This window comes from Crassostrea angulata, chromosome 9 (assembly GCF_025612915.1).
Source record: "Crassostrea angulata isolate pt1a10 chromosome 9, ASM2561291v2, whole genome shotgun sequence".
NCBI classification, from domain to species: domain Eukaryota; kingdom Metazoa; phylum Mollusca; class Bivalvia; order Ostreida; family Ostreidae; genus Magallana; species Magallana angulata.
Genome location: NC_069119.1, coordinates 32177853 through 32194043, shown reverse-complemented (window position 1 = coordinate 32194043; position 16191 = coordinate 32177853). Strand labels below are relative to the sequence as shown.

The window sequence follows — 16191 nt, the reverse complement described above, 5'->3', positions numbered from 1 at the left end:
CACACTTAATTTAGAAATCATGAGGTATAAAAGTACCTAATATAGAGAAGTATGTCTAGAATATATAGCTACTGCGCTATATTTGGCATTTTTCTTTCCAGCAATACTCTACCTCAAATGAGTTTTCAGACTCATTTCATCAAATTATGAAAATATATCATTAAATAAAAAACAAAATTTTCTTGAAAATAACATCTTTATGCTTAAATGCTATCATTCGCAAAATATACATCTAAAAACAAGAACTAAAAATATTGTTGAAAATATAATACAATGTTATTTGCCTTGATGCTAGTTTATAAAATATACAACCAACAAAATTTGTGTGTAAAAAATGATTCAATACAAAATACATTTCAATCTTTTACATTTGAATTAACATAATGATTAAGTGTCCCATTTTAAATTCTAATTGTTCAGAGATTCTGTAATAAAGCAAGGACATATTATATAACAAGGAATTTTAATTTGCTCTTTTAATTGATAATACAAGTATTTGAAATACTTAAAATTGCAATCACGTTGTTCTTTGGTATAAACCCTCTATACATACTGCAGTGTACATGTATCATAAATTCATAATGCTTTGAGTATTTTAACAAGAACTTATCTTTGCTCATTTTTAAAAGTCATCAAATAAAACAGGAAAATTTGGAAGCAAATTTTTACATAAACATGCATGTACATTACTTCTATATCATTCAGTCTCTTTCAATCTACATTGTTTCCACTTAAAAAAAATCATCAAGTATCAAAAGCTTTACTATGGAGTCAGACTTACTGCTCATACTTCTAGCTCATGTCCTTCAGATATACTTAAACAGATTTGCATGCATAAAAATTATATATTTGAGACTCATGCTACACCAAGAAGGTCCCTTTAAGAAAGGCAGATTGGTCCTTCATTTTTAATCTAACCCTTATGTAAAGCATTCATCATGAATGGCTTATCAAAATTGGCTTCTTCTGCCTCATCATCATCATCTTCATCATCAACTTCTTCATCCTCCTCATTATACTCAAACAAAAGCTTCGCCAGCTGAGCCCTAGTGGCCAGATTCTGGTTGCGTCTTTCCAAGCAGTGTTCACCTTGCAGGTTCGTTTCCTCATTACACGTTATATTTTGCCAGCGATTCTTCAGCGCTGGTTCTGCTGCTCTGAATATATGCAGCTTCTGGTACTTGAGAAACATGTCGATCAGAGAGAAGTGTTTAACTTCATTGGCGGTCAAAGATCGCCTAGCTTTCTGGAAATCCGACACGTAAAACGAGCAGTGAAAGAAAGATAGAGGTTCAAAATGGCCATATTTTTGGGTCAACTCGACCATGTCTGGGTAAGGTTTTTGGTCATATGCTAAATTCGGTTTGTACTGCCAGTAAGAGATCGGGAAATAAATCTGTACGCCTGCGATCGTATTCATGCGTATCCGGTTAATGTAATCCAGCTCCAGTTCCATACCTGGAGTTACCATGGATACCAAAGTGCTGGCACTAAAGTCAGAAACAATCACATCATAGAATTCCATTTCTTTGATGGAAAACAAATTCATCTCCACACTTTTCATCATGATCTTATTGTTCGAATTTGGCTGGGACGTTATCGAGGCGACTGTCGACTTCACATTCACAAAGGGATCCGAGGAGAATTTTTCCTTCTTGTAAATCAAGTAAAGGCACAAGACGGAATTGTCTTTAATTTGGATGGCATTTCTCTGGAATTCTCCGAGGAAATGCAATCCGTCTGCCACGTCTTTTTCAAAAAGTGGGAGAATCAGGAAAACCTGAGACGTTTCTGTAACGTAGGGCATGGGAACCAGTTCAGGTTTGTTGAGGGGTCGTAGAAGGTGAAATCTTTTCAATACGTCAATATTTGTGTCCTTCTCTCGCAACTTCAAATCAAGCTGGTACTCCATACCACGCGAAGGTTCGAACCGCCGGTATCCATTGATCAACTGAAATTTGCTGAATTTGTTGTCATAAAGTCTATTAGCTCTTTTAAAGGCTGTCTGCAGGACCTCTTGGACATCTTGCTTGTCAACTCCTACAGAAAACAAATGAAATATGAGAAATAACTTATAAATAAAGCTTTAGCATGATTACTAGGCAAGAATCACCACAAACACAAACCTCCTTTCTTTATTTGTTTTAGAATTTTTAAAATAAGAAATTAGCTTTTTTCACTTCAGATTTATTGAGTTAACTTTTCTAATTTATGAATTTGGTATTCCGATAAAAAAGAAATGGAAAGACCCTTCAACAAATATGCAACGTTTATTGGAAAAGCCAAAATATAACAACAGTATTGATCATACCCAACCTAACAGAAAGTAAACCCAGACTAAACCCTGGGTTTACTTTTGGGGTTTACTCCCCGTTTACTAGAGAGGACCCACAGTAAACCCAAAGTTAACCCGGTCAGAAGTAGACCCCTGAGGCAGAGGTTATATGAGTATTTGGAATACACAATGGGTGGGAATTACACGCAGTAAGATAATTAGATAAAAAATGGGTCAGCTTCACATTTAACTGATTAAAGAGGACCTTAAAAACAAACCACAAGTAAACCCAAAGTAAACCCTGAGTGGATCCAAAGTAAACCCCAACAGGACACAATTTTTTTTCAAAAGTAAACCTGAAATAAACCCAAAGTAAACCCAGGGTTTAGTTGGGGTTTAATCTGGTGTTAGGTTGGGTCTGATCGGTACTGTACATGTAGGAATAGTTGTAGCTTGCACTACAAAAAGTTCATACAAGTAATTTAAATTATCTGAATTATAAACATGTATAATCACCATTCAGAGGACTCATATTGGTAAAGTCATCCTCAAAGAAGATATGAGACTCAGTGAAGTAGTTCCATCTTATGACATCAAATCTCTTTTTTGGTCTGGTGGCCTCAGGTGTACCTTAAAATTCATAAAATGAAAAAAAGAAATTGAAAAACAATCTTTTTGCAGGTTAAAATGTTTAAAGGTAGGCATATGCAGGCTTTCATTTATTGGGGCTAAAATATTTTTAACCCTTTTAGATATTAAGTGATTTCAATGATATTAACTCATCATTCTCTTTAAATTAGGAATCTTTTAATGATACACTTGCAAACACCTGGTTTGCTAAAAAAATTTCATAATTCATAACTACTTTGCTCAACACGCTCAATTTATCTGAAACATATAATATTTATGAATGAAATAAATGTTTTCTTTGGTTTTAAGAGGGCTGGATTCTGGTGGCCATTTTTATACAGTATTAATAAGAAGAGCTCTGTAAAAAGATATTGCAAAATATTCAAATTTAAGAGCCGAAAAATGTGGATTTTTTTTTACTGTTAAATAAAAGTTCATAGCTAGAGAATTCATATCTAAAAATTAAAGGTAGAAGTGATGTAATTTGTAACCATCCAGCCTCCTTATGTTAACCCTCGGGAAATTTATGTAAATCAAAGAATCCTGAAGGACATACCCAGGGTTGTCTCTAAGACCCGGGAGGCGTGGAATTCCCCCGCCTAAAGTGAGTAGTGACGTAATTACCCGGCTATTATTGCATTTCAAACACAATCTAGCTATAAGCTAGACCTTCAGATCGCCTTCAGTAGAAGTTCTACTTTTTTATATCTCCCTTCTACTTCAATTTTTAGAAACAACCCTGCATACCGATTGGCCAAGACAAGGAGTCGATTCCGTCCACGGTGTAGTAACTCAGGTTAATAATGCTCTCCTTGGCTTTGTTTATCTCCTGTCTGGTCAAATTAACCTCCAGCTGGCAGAAGTACCTATTGCAAACATCAATATATCAGAATGAATTTTAATAGCTTTCAAAATTTATACCAGTTTGAAATGAAATGCCTGCAAATACAGTTCATACATGTGTAAACTTTTTTTTGTCTATTTAAAGCTGCTTGGTCCGATTTTATATCAAATTTTATGCAAGCTTTTAAACGATGGTTATGCTTAGCATATGTATAATAATAGACATTGCAATAGTTTTTTTTGTCGATTAAGCCAAATTTCAATGAAGAAAAATACATACAAAATTTGCTAACAAACAAACGAAATAAATAGGTACCACATTATTTCGCCTCATGTTGAATTTCACCCCTGATGGCGAGATGGGTATCATGGTTGTATTACAACTTTGACATCGTATTAAATAAAGGTCGAAATAATCAGAAAAATTTCAAATAAACATGTGTATGTTTTGTTCACTCATATTTCGGAAGTTTGCTTTCTTTACAATCGATGCATAGCATGCGGGTTAAAAACTAGTAACCCCAATCATTCGGGGGACGAAACCAAACGGTTTCCTTTTCTAAAAATTCCCGTGATGCACTTTGTTTTGTTTTTTCGTTTGCCCAAAAGAAACTATTTTTATTTACTTTGAATATTTATAACTTTGAAAGGAGACTGATTCTGCTTGTGTAAATAGGAGACAGTCCATAACTTTCTAAGATAAATGGTTTGTATGGAAAAAAAAATTGATACTGTAATAACAAAAAAATCGGACCAAGCAGCTTTAATAAATAGTGCAAATCGAACAGAAATTGAATTTGAATTTCCAAAACACTGTTGGCAAAAGAGCAAAGCATTATAACAGATTCGATCATAAAACAGTATTCATGATATAGTGTATTATTCAAACAAGATTGGTTTACCTGTGGACTTTGAATAATGACAGATCGTCGGGCATGGGATAAACGGAGAACGAGGAATTAAATCGCCCGTCTTCTCGGAGTGTTGAAATGTCGTCGTCATAATCAAAGTCTTCCACCTTGTAGTGACGGTACTCCTTGTCCTATGAATAAAATAAATAGAAACAAAATTTTGAAAAATTTTGTCCAAAAATGAACTTTGAATCATCTTTCTAACTTATCAACAGATTTATTTCTTTGATGTTTTAATATTATTAAACTTGATTATAGATTTCAACACTGAGGAATCTATAGTCACTTTGATGATATTTGAAGTACTTTCTAAAACAGTTATTAAATAAAAGAGATATAATCTTGCTGAATTCTATAAGAAAACAGAAAAAAAGAGTTTAATTTTCATATATATATCCACATGATCATCATCTGGCTTCTTTTCATATGATTTTTCCTTATCATGTTGAAACATGGAATTCATCACATATGGTTACAAAGGTGAGCAACTCTGACAAAGTTTACCTCAAGCTAAGCTATTTTGAACTGATGTTTAACTTACAATATCAAATGAATTGTATAAATAAATAATTATAAGACTTACCCCTCCATGCTTTGAACAAGGCAGCTTAGTCGAGTGATACAGGCACTGACCGAAGATCTCGCTGGGGTTTGCCTCGGGTGAATTTGTCAGGCACCAATCTAAACCAGCCAGTACTTTCTGGAGAACTGACTGAAATAAAATAAAAATGGAAAAATCCTTGTATGATCAAAAATTCAATATGAGCAGTCATCATGGTTATAACATAAATGACTGTTATCAATTATTTGACCGCTATATTTAATGGGAAAAATTTATCATTCAAACTGAAAAATCACCCCTCCCAATGAAAATTCATCACTGTTAGAACTGATAAGATAGTTAAATAAAGTTTTCAAAATATTTGCTATGAAAAAAGAAATCATTTTATTTAAAAACAAATCATGAAGCAATTGTTGCTGGGTTTTTTTTAAGACTTATGCAACATTTATATACATCATGTACACTAAACATGTTAATTCACATTTGTACCTTGTATTTAAGAGAAATAAATATCAAAAATGAGTATAAAATTTAAAAGACCTGTGATATAATAACACCTCCTTCTAGAGAACACATGTCAGGATTATTTTCAGCATGAATATTGACGGCGCCCATATGAATATCCTCACTGATGCTGATATGGCTGACAAGTTCAATAATCTTCTCAGCTCGAATGTATGTCCTGTCAGTAATAAACATGTAATAGTCATAAGTGTGAGAAAAATGTTCCGATATGTACTTCAGCACGTGAAGAGGTAAATGTTTGCTGTTTTTATCGGAAAAGCTAACAAGGGGCATTCCAGCTGGAACATTTCCTGATTTTGACGTGCTGAAGTACATTTGTTTTGTCACATAATGGGCTGTGGTTTTGTTGACGGCAAGGGCAAATGAATTGACAGTGTCCTGACTTGTTAACACTGCTACAAAGAGTTTCTCTCTGATTCCAAGTTCTGTAGCCACAAATCTTGACCGAACAGGTTTCTTGTTTGGATTCGACTCAATCTTCAGCGGTCGGGGTATTTCATAATTTTTCACTTTGACAGTTGGTTGTTCACTTTCGCTTGTTTTCTCGTTTTCATAGAGTGACTTTGTTTCCCTCAATTTAACAAGTTGTTCTTGGCCTATTGTTGACGGATCACACGTTTCATCTAAAAATGGGGAAACCATCACATTGAGTGTAAATCCAAGAACTATTCCAATAAAAACTGGCAATAATGAACGAATGCCATGGTAATGTATCATACTGAAAAATGTTGTGTCCTCGATATGAAGGATAATCTAGAAGAAAACGACTGTCCACATCCCCAAATCTCCTCAGTCTCTTGGAACTCTTAAATATGGATTCCAGCAAAACGAATACTTTTTGTATAGAAAAATAACACAAATTAGTATCCATCTGCTATAATACAAAGATTCAATAAATAACAATTGTAGTATGATAACTAAGTCAGATAATTGAAAAATCTAGGCTTGGTAATTGTTTTTTTTTTTTTTTCTTTTTCGTTTTTTGTAAACAGTTGAATCTGAGCGCACTTTGCTTGGTTAGCAAAACGCTTTTTCCAATATGCATTGAATCCTGTTTATAAATAGACACAGATTAATATAATATCCGAGAAATGATGGCAGGCGATCAGGTAAAATCTTTCGGTGTCTTTCTCTCGAATGGTCAACACGTATATACCCAAAAAATGTATTAAATAGCTATTTTTCATTGATCTTATACCACTCTTTTAAACCATTGGACACCGATCAATAAAAAAGTTGAAAACATGTATTCTTTTGAAACGCATAGTCATCCTTGTATACAACGCACTTTCGAGTTGCCTCTGTTCTCAGCGAGATGTCAGTTTTGTTTAAAATTTTTAATGGACCCAATCATTATAGGGCCTAGCTCACCACCCAAATACATGTATTTGTCAAATAGTAGCTTGCTATATTGAATGGGTTTCCGTATTTCATAACAAAGTAAAAGTTACCTGGTTTTAAATGTTCAGTTGACTTAAGAGGTGGGACTTCATAATTTGCTGCAGTCTATAACAAGTATACCTTTTAAAGGCATGATTGGCACGTAATATCATTGGCTGTTAATGTAATGCGAAAGCATTAACGTACATGTACATGCAATAAATGCATCGCAGCGTTTTGTTGATTTCTGAAACAGGAAAGCATAAATAAGCTTTACATTAGTAGGCGAATTGTATTTCCGATTGATATTCGTACGCATAGGTAAAGAAAAGCGTGATTTGAATCATTATGTATGTAACTGTAAAAATGTTTTACTCTTAGCATTGCTCAGGGGAAACACATTCGAATAACCTTTTTTTAGTATTCTATATATGTAATTAAAGACAACATAAGGCTTTCATTGCATAGTAAATAAAATAACGCAAGGCGCAATTAGTAAAATTTGCTGGATGCCTCATATGGACAGAACTGTGACCGGCCGAAGCTTTCACAATAACTCAATTTGGGAACAAAATATAAGAATTGCAGGAGTCCCAGATTAACATTAATTTTCATGTTAATATTTTAATCCTTAGTTTTTACTTGGTCTTTTAGAAAATGGAAGTTGATGGAGGTACAGCTGTCAATCATGAAGGGATCAAACAGTACTACATCAGCAAAATTGAAGAATTGCAGGTAATGTACAATAAACATCAGGGCTGTCAATCTCTTTGAATTGGGTCTGGGAAACAGACCCTTCCAAATTGGGAAAACCACCTAAAATTCCCAAGTTACTTATTATCTAGAATTCCAAAAATCACAAAATTTACATTGTGTGTATAAAAAAAATAAACTGTTTCGTTCTTACTGATTACTCCTTGTACATTTTCCCTGAGGCCCGAAAAGTTGTGCAGGAGACATTACCCTAATGATATGTTTGAATATTGCTGATATTATTTTTAAATGATTACCGGGTATATGAAAGCAAAATTTCCCAATTCGGCAAAAAATTTTGATAATTTACCCAATTTAATGGGACACAGACCCTGTACCAAGAAGGACTGTGGCAGTCCTGAACATTCACTTACCATGTTTACACAAAGAGTGTAGGATATTTTGCAGAAATGGATTTAAATTACAGCTTATGTATATATATAACGATACTTCTTTTAATTCAGCTTGTTGTCACTGACAAGACACAGAACTTAAGAAGATTAGAAGCACAGCGAAATGAACTGAATGCTAAAGGTAAAGTTAAAAGACATCACTTAAAAAAAGTCTTATAACATTGTTTGCAAAAGTATTTTAACTCAAAATGTATGTGTTGATTCCTTGCAAATAAACTGTATATATAGTTTTAAATTTAGTTTAAATTTTGGCTTCATGAGAACATATTTACTTTCAAAATTTAAGAAAGGATTTATAGGTTTAGTTTGGGCTTTAGAAGTTTAGTTTTTCTGTGTTTATTAAATAAGAAGCATGAAAGTGATCAAATTATATCATTCACAATTGGATGTTTTAACATATTTTCATGAGAAGATCGTCTTTTTAGTATGCAGTTTTTGTTATTCTTAGGGAGAAGTTGTTAGCTTTTGATTTCTGAGTTGATTATTTTTCAATATATTTTGTAGTGAGAATGTTGCGAGAGGAACTTCAGCTATTACAAGAACAAGGCTCTTATGTGGGGGAAGTAGTCAAACCCATGGACAAAAAGAAAGTCTTAGTCAAGGTACATGTCGCGGGTTTGTTTTATACTGAAACTAAGAAAATACTTTTTTGTTTCTTTTTGATGTGCAGAAACATTGCAATCTCTAACATACAGAAATCAGTGTAACCAATGAGTTAAAAAAATGTGCAATCTGTCCATGAAAAAATGTATCTACTTTTTACTAAAAGAATTATATAAATTACTTTTGCTCATTATTATATTTAATGCAGATTTTTTACCTTGATCAGAATTTGATGTATGCACATAATAGGAATGTGTTGTCAAGAGATAAAGTTATGCCATCCTTTTTAATATTTCCAGGTGCATCCAGAAGGGAAGTTTGTGGTAGATATTGACAAAAACATTGACATTAATGATGTCACTCCAAACTGTAGAGTTGCTCTTCGAAATGACAGTTACACGCTGCACAAAATTCTTCCCAACAAGGTAAGTTACCAAAAGAGGGAGCTGGATCCTCTTTTACAAACTCATGATGAAACTAGATATCAATTCAAAGGAAAAATTGTGTGTTGGTTTTCTTTTAATAGACAGTATTGTGAGAATAATTGTCTTAAATTTTTTGGCTTTTAAGCTCAGATGTCTATTTTTAGAAAGTTAGCTATACTAAAGTGATATTAGTTTTTGTAATGCACACCTCACTTCCACAGCCAAAAATTCAAACCCAATGAGAATATCAATACACTGTAATATTAAATATGATCTACATGTTCATGTAGCTATGTACTGTACTTAAATGTTATATATTTTAATGAATTGCTAAACTAGTACATGTTTAACATTTAATCAATGAACTTTAAACATAATTAATATCCAATTTACGATATGGTGTTTTTGTTTAGGTTGACCCTCTAGTGAGTCTGATGATGGTAGAGAAAGTACCAGATTCAACCTACGAAATGGTGGGAGGTCTGGACAAGCAGATCAAGGAGATCAAGGAGGTCATAGAACTGCCAGTCAAGCACCCAGAGCTGTTCGAGGCCCTAGGAATTGCCCAGCCTAAGGTAAGGAATAGCCCAGTCTGAATTAAGGAATATTTCTGCCTAAAGTAAAGAAAACCTAAGCCTAAAGTAAGTAAGTAAAGTAGGAATAGCACAGTCGAAGGTAGGGAATAGCCAATCCTAAATTAAAGAATATTTAAATATATTTCTGCCTAAAGTAAGTAAGTAAAGAGGGAATAGCACAGTTGAAGGTAGAGAATAGCCCAGTTTATATTAAGGAATAAATGTATTTCTGCCTAATGTAAGGAATATCTCAGCTTTGAGTAAGACATGGGAATAACCAAGCCTAAAGTATTAAAAATCCAAATCTAAGGTAAGGGATAGCTCAGCCTAAGATTTGGACTATCCCATCCCTGAGCAGCTGAACTAAAAAGTGGAATGTCCATGTTAAGTATAAGGAATATTCCTGCCTAGAATAAGGAATTGCTTAGTGTAAATAAGGAAGGAAACAGTCATATATATAATTGTGTATGGTGTTTTGCTAAATAGTTATATATATCTGTGTAGGGTAGGTTGCCAATAAACGTATATACATTTTGTTTTTGACTTGTGTAGGGTGTGTTGCTAATATATAAATAGTTATATATATCTGTGTAGGGTAGGTTGCCAATAAACGTATATACATTTTGTTTTTGACTTGTGTAGGGTGTGTTGCTAATATATAAATAGTTATATATATCTGTGTAGGGTAGGTTGCCAATAAACGTATATACATTTTGTTTTTGACTTGTGTAGGGTGTGTTGCTAATATATAAATAGTTATATATATCTGTGTAGGGTAGGTTGCCAATAAACATATATATGTACATTTTGTGTTTGACTTGTGTAGGGTGTGTTGCTAATATATAGATAGTTATATATATCTGTGTTGGGTAGGTTGCCAATAAACATATATACAGGTACATTTTGCTTTGACTTGTGTAGGGTGTGTTGCTGTATGGACCCCCAGGCACTGGGAAGACTTTACTGGCCAGAGCAGTGGCTCACCATACAGAGTGTACCTTCATCCGCGTGTCTGGATCTGAACTGGTGCAAAAGTTCATCGGAGAGGGCTCCAGGATGGTGCGAGAGCTCTTTGTTATGGCCAGGTAACACCATAATCTATAATTATACACTGTAAACGAACTACACGTACTTTTGGCTGTGTATTCTATTTTGGTTTTTGGCAGAAAAAAGATTCTGCTTAATTGAGTACCGGTACATCACTTTAATAATGTCATCCAAATAAACATGTTTAATGATAATGTGAACATTCAGAAATACGATAATTCAAATACACTCTAGTTGAACAATCATTTTGTGCCAAATGTTGTACATGATAAATAAATAGAATGTTAACTTTACAGGACTCCTAATTATCGTGTAGACTGCATTCTAACTGTGATACTTGTTTGGAGGATTTTTTTTTTCAGTTGAATTTTACATATGTCTGTGCATAGATGTTAAAAGCATAGATTTTCCATAAATACTTTTGTCCTCAATGAGATTTTATGTTGATAACAGAGTTAATCTTCGACATGCACTACAAGTAATCCTGGTTTTGTTCGTTTTTTTCAGAGAACATGCACCATCTATCATTTTCATGGATGAAATTGATTCTATAGGCTCCTCAAGATTAGAGGGCGGATCAGGAGGTAAGGCCATTGATGGAGTATGAAAACTTACCCTCATAATAAACCCTGCCCAGTCCCAACATGCTTACTGACCATGGCCAACTCTTTTATTTTACATTTTATTGGTTTCATGAATATTCATTATTTTCATTGTAGCTCAATATCAATGAGAAAACGAATTTATCTATTTTTGAGATATAAAATGGAAGAATATGTAGTGATTATGTGCTTCTGTTTAAGTTATTAAGCATTATTGTGGTTTGTGAGTTATCCATTACAAGAATACTTGTATGAAGCAACCAATTGGGAAAAAAAAAAGATTTAACATATTCGTGAAACTGGAGTGGAGTTGGGGGCCAAGGATGAATATTTTAAGGCTTTTTTTAAAAGCCATTGGTTTCTGATGATGGATGTAAGCTTAATAATTAACAGACAAATACTATTATTAAAAGAGAATTTATTGTTAACTATATCACTATTTCATCATACAGTGAGAATGAAGATATTTTCTCCTAAAAAACTGAACTTTATAATTATATGATCACTACATTGTAATGTGAAGCCATAGTTTATCCCAACTAGTTTTGTTTTGATCTTAAATAAGCAAGTATAAACTCTATTGTTACTACTAAACCAGACGTGTTTTATGATATATTCCTTTTGCAGGTGACTCTGAAGTGCAAAGAACAATGTTGGAATTATTAAACCAATTAGATGGCTTTGAGCCGAAGCAAAACATTAAGGTATATACATTCCAAAGTTATACAGACCTCAGTATCTCTTTTCCTGTCTAGTCAAGATGATATCTTCATGATGACATCTTGTAACGACTTGTGTATTTTAATTTATTGATATCTTTACGAAAGTTATACATTTACAAACTTACCTCAGTATCTCTTTTTCTCTTATCTTCATAATGGTACCTTTTAAAACATGTTTTCTGATTTCAGACATGATATCTACAGGGTGTTATCTAGTAACACAAATGTATTATGATTTGTTGATATCTCTGACAAGTGATATCTACAGGCTGATATCTAGTAACACAAATGTATTCTGATTTGTTGATATCATCTACAGGTTATTATGGCCACCAACAGAATTGACATCCTGGACTCGGCTTTATTACGTCCAGGCAGAATAGACAGAAAAATCGAGTTCCCTCCCCCGAATGAGGAGGTATTGTCTCTATTTGACTATGTTTGACACGTACATTGTTGTGAATTTTCCTTTTAATAATTTTTTTTCTGCATAAAACAACGTTTTGATATGAAAAGTATGCTTGATTTTGAATTTGGATTTTTACACGCGTGATGTACAGTACAGTATGTAGGGTTATTTTTTGCCTGTTGTTATTGTCGCCCTTCTTCACTTGCAAATGGTGTCACTCCATCTTTTATTTGCCCAGACATAGTTGTGTTTAAAGAGATAATTTGAGAAATTGGAATTTACCCAGTCTTGAATATCCTTGCTGACAACGAGGGTGAAAGGGGCAGAAAAAAAAGTGGGCAAATATTTCCCTTTATAATAGTATTAAAAATTAATCATTAAATAATTCATTCACATTGTGAAGAAAAGAGTGTCAATATCACAGATGTTACCCTTACTTTGATATGTTCTATACAACTAAGTTTCTTCCTTGTTAGTATTAGACAAATATCTATCATTCTACATTAAACAATGTGATGGATGAAAGGCTAAAATTTCTCGTTTTGAAATTGATGATTATATCTTAAACAGGCAAGGTTAGACATTCTGAAAATCCACTCCCGTAAGATGAATCTGACAAGGGGCATCAATCTAAGGAAAATCGCCGAGATGATGCCAGGGGCTTCCGGGGCAGAGGTCAAGGTAGGTCCTACAGGAGGTGAAATATACAGGTCCTAGAAACACTATTCCATTTCCAAGATGTTTGATCAAACATTCGGATGCAGCACAAAGTATGCAATTAATAATGGTGGTGTGTTACTAGGCCACTAAAAGTAGTATGATAGACAGTTTGGGTTATTCCCCCTAATTACATACACATGTACTTATGTATAAACTTAAACAGAATTCCTAGATGTTTAGTTGAACAGAGAGATTCACATTTAAGTTAAATCAGAAATTATCTAGAATTAAATACTGTGCAATGTAACTAAAAGCAATCTCCTCTACCCAGTTTGATAAAATATACATATTTTAAAAAACGCATATACCCTTGATTTGCATTTGAATGGATGTTGAATTCATAATTTTTAGTCTGAAAATTTAAAGTTTTCCTTTTGTTTTGGACTGGGTTACATGTAGTTTGATTATAAAATCAGAATATCTGCAAGAAGGTTAAGATGTTATTATGGTAATTGTGTTTTATTTCAGGGGGTGTGCACAGAGGCCGGAATGTACGCCCTGAGAGAGAGACGAGTGCATGTTACCCAAGAGGACTTTGAGTTGGCGGTGGCCAAGGTCAGTAGGCTTTTCGTATTTATTAAGTTCTGTGGTTTCATCTTTAGATGTTAAATGGACCTAGACATTTTCAAGTTTTGTTTTCCCTAATTTCTAGAATGGTTTAAATGGGTATTTTTAATGCTTCCTCAAGGTTTGAAACTTAAGTCAAATAATGAGTTGCAAGCCAGATGCAGAGTTTGAAATTGTTTGTATTGTAAACAAAGGCTAAACAGTGAAATGCTCAATGAAATACGTAGACATCCAAAAAGGAAAAAGTTGATGCAGCATTCTGTAAAAATCTGAATTTCTCCTTTTTTGATTTTAGGTGATGCAGAAGGATTCAGAGAAAAACATGTCCATTAAAAAGCAGTGGAAGTAGATCTGTTTGGATCCCAGTCTTCATTTTTGTTTGTGAATGTGCATTGAGGAGGGCAACTTCTGTTACAGAGACAATAAAATCCTCCATTTCTATCATTTCTATACACTTATCAATGTCAGTCTCAGATAATATTAAATATTCATTGTGAAATTTAAAATATTTGTTGGTGTTTTTTAAGAGAGAGATAGAGAAGTACAGAGAAAGACAGAGCCATGGGGATAAAGAGACAGAGAGATATGTTCTTTTCTTTGTTTCAAATGTCCCGGATTCTTATTCGAAAAATCAAATTCTGACTTGAGCGCCCCCCCCCCCCCCCCCTAAAAAAAAAAAAACAATTTAAATCCACTAAAGTCGAAAAACTTAATTCACCCCTTACCCTTTCGAGATCCAGCACATTTATCAATATTCTGCATGTTATGATGCAGGAAACTACAGTCAAACTTATATCTCGAACTAGATGGGACTGTTTAAATAGTTCGAGATATCCGAGTATTCCCGATATTGAGGGTAAAATACTAAAAAAAAAAAGTGGTTGGGACTTACAAATCACTTCAACGTATCCATTGTATTCGAGATATTAGTGTTCGAGATATCAAAGTTTAACTGTATTTTTCTTTTGCAGAAGGTGGTCAAAGTGTACACTAATTCAGTTGTATGTACTTTTGTATAGTCACAGAAATATGTTTAACATCATTCTGTGATAAACCCTTTAAATTTGAACAGTAATTGGAAGATTTTCTCCTTATAAGATATAAGTTATATGTCAAAGTCAAAGCAAAATACTTTGAAAAACTTTTCATCCTATCGATTGTCCACCATTTAAGTGGGTTATTGAAATGGTCACCATCTTAGTATTGTCTAGTTACAGGTTTTATTAATATAAAGATTGCATGGTTTTCTACTCTGTATCCATGCCTCATAAACAATTCTATGCCTGATCTATACTCTAAAGAGAATAAAAGGGAGTGTCAATCTGTCATTGCTGTCATTTTGTTAAAATAAACTTTCATACGCTATATATATAAAACGCGTGTTTTTATATCAGTTACATCTTCCCAAGTCAATGGTTTCTGATCCCTCAGCTCTTCATTCCTTGGCTTGGCTGATGTGTAAATTATGGTTTCCCTCTTTAAATATATAAAGGGTGGAACTACCATGTGAAAGATTAAAGACTTTTTAGCTCACCTGAGCTGAAAGCTCAAGTGAGCTATTCTGATCACATTTTGTCTGTCGTCCGTCTGTCCGTCTGTCCGTCTGTCTGTCTGTCCGTCTGTCCGTCTGTCCGTAAACTTTTCACATTTTCAACATCTTCTCAAGAACTACTGGGCCAATTTCAACCAAACTTGGCACAAATCATCCTTAGGCAAAGGGGATTCAAAGTTGTGAAAATTAAGGGCCACACTTGTTTTCAAGGGGAGATAATTAGAAATTAATGAAAAATTTCGAGAAATTTTCAAAAATCTTCTTCTCAAGAACCAGAAAGCCAGGAAAGCTGAAACTTGTGTGGAAGCATCCTCAGGTAGTGTAGATTCAAAGTTGTGAAATTCATGACCCCCGGGGGTAGGGTGGGGCCACAATGGGGGGTCGAAGTTTTACATAGGAATATATAGAGTAAATCTTTAAAAATCTTCTTCTCAGAAACTAATCAGCCAGGAAAGCTAAAACTCGTGTGGAAGCATCCTCAGGTAGTGTAGATTCAAATTTGTGAAACTCATGACCCCCAGGGGTAGGGCGGGGCACAATGGGGGGTCGAAGTTTTACATAGGAATATATAGAGTAAATCTTTAAAAATCTTCTTCTCAGAAACTAATCAGCCAGGAAAGCTGAAACTTGTGTGGAAGCATCCTGAGGTAGTGTAGATTCAAAGTTGTGAAATTCAT

General features: G+C 33.9%; 2 protein-coding genes across 2 annotated transcripts; one reads left to right on the top strand and one right to left on the bottom strand.

The window, feature by feature from the left end:
• Positions 1–643: 643 nt before the first annotated feature.
• On the bottom strand, positions 644–6547 carry LOC128164125 (chondroitin sulfate synthase 2-like). Its single transcript, XM_052827871.1, has 6 exons — positions 5762–6547; positions 5243–5371; positions 4651–4790; positions 3653–3771; positions 2792–2905; positions 644–2040 (listed from the first exon to the last, which is right to left on the bottom strand). Exons 1-6 carry the CDS (start codon positions 6461–6463, stop codon positions 914–916), a joined length of 2331 nt encoding a protein of 776 aa, XP_052683831.1. The 5' UTR covers positions 6464–6547; the 3' UTR covers positions 644–913.
• A 212-nt stretch (positions 6548–6759) lies between these two features.
• On the top strand, positions 6760–14468 carry LOC128164198 (26S proteasome regulatory subunit 8). The gene is made up of 13 exons (XM_052827954.1): positions 6760–6855; positions 7781–7861; positions 8344–8413; positions 8797–8894; positions 9195–9320; positions 9734–9895; positions 10817–10980; positions 11450–11526; positions 12172–12248; positions 12586–12684; positions 13246–13356; positions 13864–13950; positions 14258–14468. Exons 1-13 carry the CDS (start codon positions 6838–6840, stop codon positions 14309–14311), a joined length of 1224 nt encoding a protein of 407 aa, XP_052683914.1. The 5' UTR covers positions 6760–6837; the 3' UTR covers positions 14312–14468.
• Positions 14469–16191: the final 1723 nt, after the last annotated feature.

Coding starts and splice junctions, on each gene's coding strand:
- LOC128164125 (XM_052827871.1), bottom strand. CDS start 6,463: ATGATACATTACCATGGCATTCGTTCATTATTGCCAGTTTTTATTGGA. Junction 4,791..5,242: donor CTTGTTCAAAGCATGGAGGG/GTAAGTCTTATA, acceptor TTTTATTCATAG/GACAAGGAGTACCGTCACTA. Junction 2,041..2,791: donor CAATATGAGTCCTCTGAATG/GTGATTATACAT, acceptor TGTTTTCTGTAG/GAGTTGACAAGCAAGATGTC.
- LOC128164198 (XM_052827954.1), top strand. Junction 7,862..8,343: donor GCAAAATTGAAGAATTGCAG/GTAATGTACAAT, acceptor CTTTTAATTCAG/CTTGTTGTCACTGACAAGAC. Junction 10,981..11,449: donor GAGCTCTTTGTTATGGCCAG/GTAACACCATAA, acceptor CGTTTTTTTCAG/AGAACATGCACCATCTATCA.